At 44.0% G+C, this 4,288-nt stretch overlaps 1 protein-coding gene across 1 annotated transcript in view; it reads left to right on the top strand.

Annotated features, from left to right (window-relative positions):
• fbxl16 (F-box and leucine-rich repeat protein 16) overlaps window positions 1-3,829 on the top strand; it is a 28,793-nt gene extending 24,964 nt beyond the window's left edge. Inside the window, exon 7 of the mRNA XM_034894494.1 lies at window positions 3,655-3,829. Coding sequence (XP_034750385.1) covers window positions 3,655-3,829 — 175 coding nt within the window. The remainder of the gene's footprint in view (window positions 1-3,654) is intronic.
• The last annotated feature ends 459 nt before the right edge of the window (window positions 3,830-4,288 follow it).

Genomic DNA, 4,288 nt, shown 5'->3' with positions numbered 1-4,288 from the left:
CCCCCCCCCCCCCCCCCCCCCCCCGTTTCCTCCTACACCCCCATTGAGTAGTCTGACCCACAGGCGGACAGCGAGGCAGGAAGGCAGACGATGGGACACGCCACGCCCGGAAGACGACGGGATGGCATTGGAGCTTCATTTCAGAAGGACGCCGGAGGGAAGAGCTTGGTGGGACGTCTTGTCCGACAGCGAGTTCCTCTTTCAGAATCAACGAAAGCTTGTGTTTTGTTCACGGGGGAGAGCTTCTCTGAAGACTTTGACGATTCTAGCCGAATGGATACTGAAGGGAGGGACATGCACATATCCAGAGGAATTGGGAAAAGGGACTTTTGTGTTTGAGCTGATGTAGTGGAACTCAGACATGCGCTCGTACACTGTAAACACACTCACAAACATACTGTACATGGTAAGTGAAGTCCTCGAGACCATGAGTACTTTCTATTTCCATCCCTCGGTGTAATATAACGCTGTTATTTTTTTCTCAGAAAGTATCAAAAGTTCCGTTTTCTCTTGTTAAGAGAGAGAAACCCAATGCCAGCTGGAGAAACAGGACTCAGAGAGACGTAAAGACGTGAACGACGGGATGGAAATTCTCTCTCTCTCTCTCTCTTTTTTTCTCCCTCCCTCCCTCTGTGTGTGAAGTGTGTGTCACGGACTCACAGGTCCCCCTCTTTTTGGGATACTGCCACTTTTTTTTCCCCATTTCTGTGTCTCATCAGGATAACAAAAAAGGGAGAAAAAAACTAGAAAAACAGCAGTTTACATATTTGTTGTGTTGGAGTTGATTGGCACATTGTTTCACCCCCCCGCCCCCGACCCCGACCCCGACCCCCCGCCGACATTTGCTGTACACATATTATTTCTTGTAACAGATCTGGAGGATAAGCTGTCGTAAACTGTGAATGTTGTGTTTTTAAAGGGGAACGAGGCGGTGCAACGTCACCCAGCCGCCAGTCAAAGAGCGTGCAGGAGGGTAAAACGCGTTGCTCTCAAACGTTCATTCTAAAATAATCCTGAATAGCGAACAGCATGCCTGTGGGGCTCAACGTGACAGTGATGGACTAACTGCGTTCGCTAGCCGGGAGAGACCTTTTGGTCGGTGAGAGGTAGTTTTCTTCATTTTGAACTGAACCTCTTCTTCCTCTTCCCTCCATCTTTTACACGCCGACATAAGAAACACATGATGTTTAGTGTTTGGACTTTGCGTGATTGTCTTGGCGAAGGTTTAAAAGGGAGGCTCTGGGATTTCAGTATTGACTACATAAGCCGTTTTTACAGTGTCCACAGGCCAGGGGACACAAAGCAACAGGAGCTAAGGGCCTTTGCAATGTGGCAACTTTTAATAGACAATTTAGTTTGTGGGAGTTTTACAAATTGTCCTACAAACCCAGAGTCCAACTTTATGAATGGCCTTCTTATCTTGATGTTATGAAATCTTGTTTAGCCGAGTTTTGCTCAATTAGTGGAAGTCAATGGGATCACGCAAGCGCTCCTTTCAGCCCCCCCCCCCCTAAGTGTTTAAACTGTAACTGACAATTTACACTTGTGTAAACCAGCCATGGAGGTAAATAGAAAATGAGCAAAATAACCCGAAAGAAGCTGCCATCGTTCAAGACTATATGCTTTTGTTGCTTTTCAACCTGTTCACTCACATTTTATTTGTTCACTGGCCCGATGGGAAATGTCGGATGTAACATCTGTCTCGTTGAATGATACGTGTAGAGCTTTGTCGCATCGCAGTAGCCTTTCAGATTTGCTCAGTCCCCTTTTGTCGGGCGAGTCGGGGGGGAGGGGGGACCAATCCATCCAGGGTTTAAGCCAGACATTCTGCACTGAAACAGCATCACACACAACAGTTTAAAATAGGAGTGCGTTTAAACCTTACGCTTAAAAAGTTGATGTGGACTAATACAGCACATAGGACGTCTAACGGAGCTCTACAACGCGATCTCACTCCCAACTCGTCTCATACTGACGCTTGGTCAGTGTCTCTTGGCGTCGGATACCGACGTAAACAGGTGACATCAGCTGACTGGGGTGTCAAATGTCCCTAGTCACAGGCTGATTCATATCAAATGGTTGTAATCCCAGTCTTTCCTAACCACGGACTGTTAGCGTTGATAGCTATAGTTAGCTAAATTAGCATAGTCATAATTACGGACATTGCGCAAATCGCTCCCAGTGTAAAAAGACGCTTTAGCTGGCGTTGTATTAAGAGTGACAACAGTAGAGAGTAGTATGGAAGACGGGAAATCCGCCTTCGAAGGTTGGTTGGGTGGGGGGGGGGGGGGGGGGGGGGGGGGGGGGGGGGGGGGGGGGGGGGGGGGGGGGGGGTGGATGGGTCAAACAACACAGGACTTCCACCCAGGAGACCGGGGTTCATGTCTCGTTCTGGTGCCGAATGTCATTTAGTTTGTCCCAACCCAGAGTGTCTTAAAGTGACACCAAGAGTCCCGAACAAGCGCGTCTGCATATGACACCAAAGGAGACTTTTTGTGTGACTAACAAGCGCCAAAGAGGCCTGACCAAGCGATGACGCGATGGGAGGGACGTTGTGTAAATCTAATCTAGAGGACCGCTTGAACAGCTGGAGCCGGTTGTGGGGGCGAGCCTCTAGATTTATCAGTCGTAATGACAAAGCTATAACAAAATGCAAAGAGACACTAGCAGCAGCTTGGAATCGAACCAAAACCCAAGTGGGAAGAAGTCTTATTTTTTCTTAAACCTTAGAGTCAACATCCATAAACTGAGCTAAGCGTTGGATTCAATACGCCTTTGTAAACCGGCAGCGACTCTGGGTCGGACGGCGATATATAGTAAAGTTTCCCATAAACCAAAGTATTTATTTGACAAGGAGTAAGTTATTGATATGACAAAAGGAAAAATAATAATTTTAAAGTAGGGCTGCTTAATACAAGGAAAATATGTAATAATGTAATTGAATGTCGCGATATTACTTGCGATGAATGACCAGATATTAAAGTGTTGGATTTTTGCAGAAATACAGAACTGAGCACACAGTTAAAACAAATGAAAGGAAATCATTTTCAACTATTTTATTGAGCAAACATTGAAGTCTGTGTGAGGCAGCACTAAAAATAAGTACTTTTTAGTGATATTTTCTTTCAATTAACACAAAGGATCTTTATGGATATGGCGTTTTGCAATGTGTATATTGTACATATCCCTCCTGTTATCCTCCGGTCAAATTTTACCCACTTTAAATTAGTCTATATCGGAAATATGGGTTTCTTTTTAAAATGACCACAAAAAAAATGAATTGGATTCCAACGCTCTTTGCAAATACAACTGATCACTTTCATTCCTGATGAAACTCATCTCTACGTTCCTGTGATCTCATACTACTAGTCAAAATAATTTAGCTTTTTTGAATCAAATATTAGGTATGATTCTATGTAAATGAGGGGGATGGACCATCAATTCCAAAAAGTAGTGCAAAATTAGTAAGGCGGTGTTAGTGAGAACTAAAAAAAAAATCGGAAATAGAGACGCAAATTTCATTTTTTGTCCCGAGAAGACAGTTGTTAAACAATATATTGTGCAGCCCTACTTTAAAGCCAGTAGTCATGTTTCTCGTCTGATGTTAAAAGGAAATGAACGGTGGGCCACGTTTGGCCTCTTGTGTGTCCTCAGATGTGCTGACTGCATTGAAGGGGAGCTGAAGGGCTCGTATCAGTGTCAGCCGGTATTAGGATGTGCCAAATGCATTTGCAGCGGCGCGGAAAATGCGTCTGGCTGCCTCCAGCTGACCGCCGACCACACTGAGTGTGTCCTGTCTTCGGACACGGCAGACCATGCATGTTTTTAGTTGGTCTGCGTTTCAGAGGTTGTTCTGAGTCTCTCCATTGTACATAAGTATATTTATTTATTTAGCTATTTATTTAAATTAATTTGTGTCTTATTTACGTGGTTTATTTATTGCAGAGACATTCTGAGGAGGATTTCGTTTCGTGGAACTTGTTTCAAATTTGGGCCTGAATGAAGTGAACTAACTTGATTGCCGTTTTTTTTATTATTTATTTTTTACAATTATTGTTTTCTGAAATTTCCGACCCCTAAGTGAAACAATGTATTTATTACACATTTGACATACAGTCTTTCAGACACCAGTGACCATTACCATCATTAACGGAGTTAACGTTTTTCAATTGTCATAATGCGCAAGAGTATATTTCCCTCTGTGCAAGTGTGTCAACTTTGTATTGCTGTTGGGTCATTAAGAATAAGGAAGCAAACAGTGGCGACACGTTATATTTACTGTCATTGT

The sequence above is a fragment of the Etheostoma cragini genome, chromosome 15, assembly GCF_013103735.1.
Source record: "Etheostoma cragini isolate CJK2018 chromosome 15, CSU_Ecrag_1.0, whole genome shotgun sequence".
Lineage (NCBI taxonomy): Eukaryota > Metazoa > Chordata > Actinopteri > Perciformes > Percidae > Etheostoma > Etheostoma cragini.
Note: the sequence above shows the minus strand (reverse complement) of the source record. Positions and strands in the feature narration are given on the sequence as shown.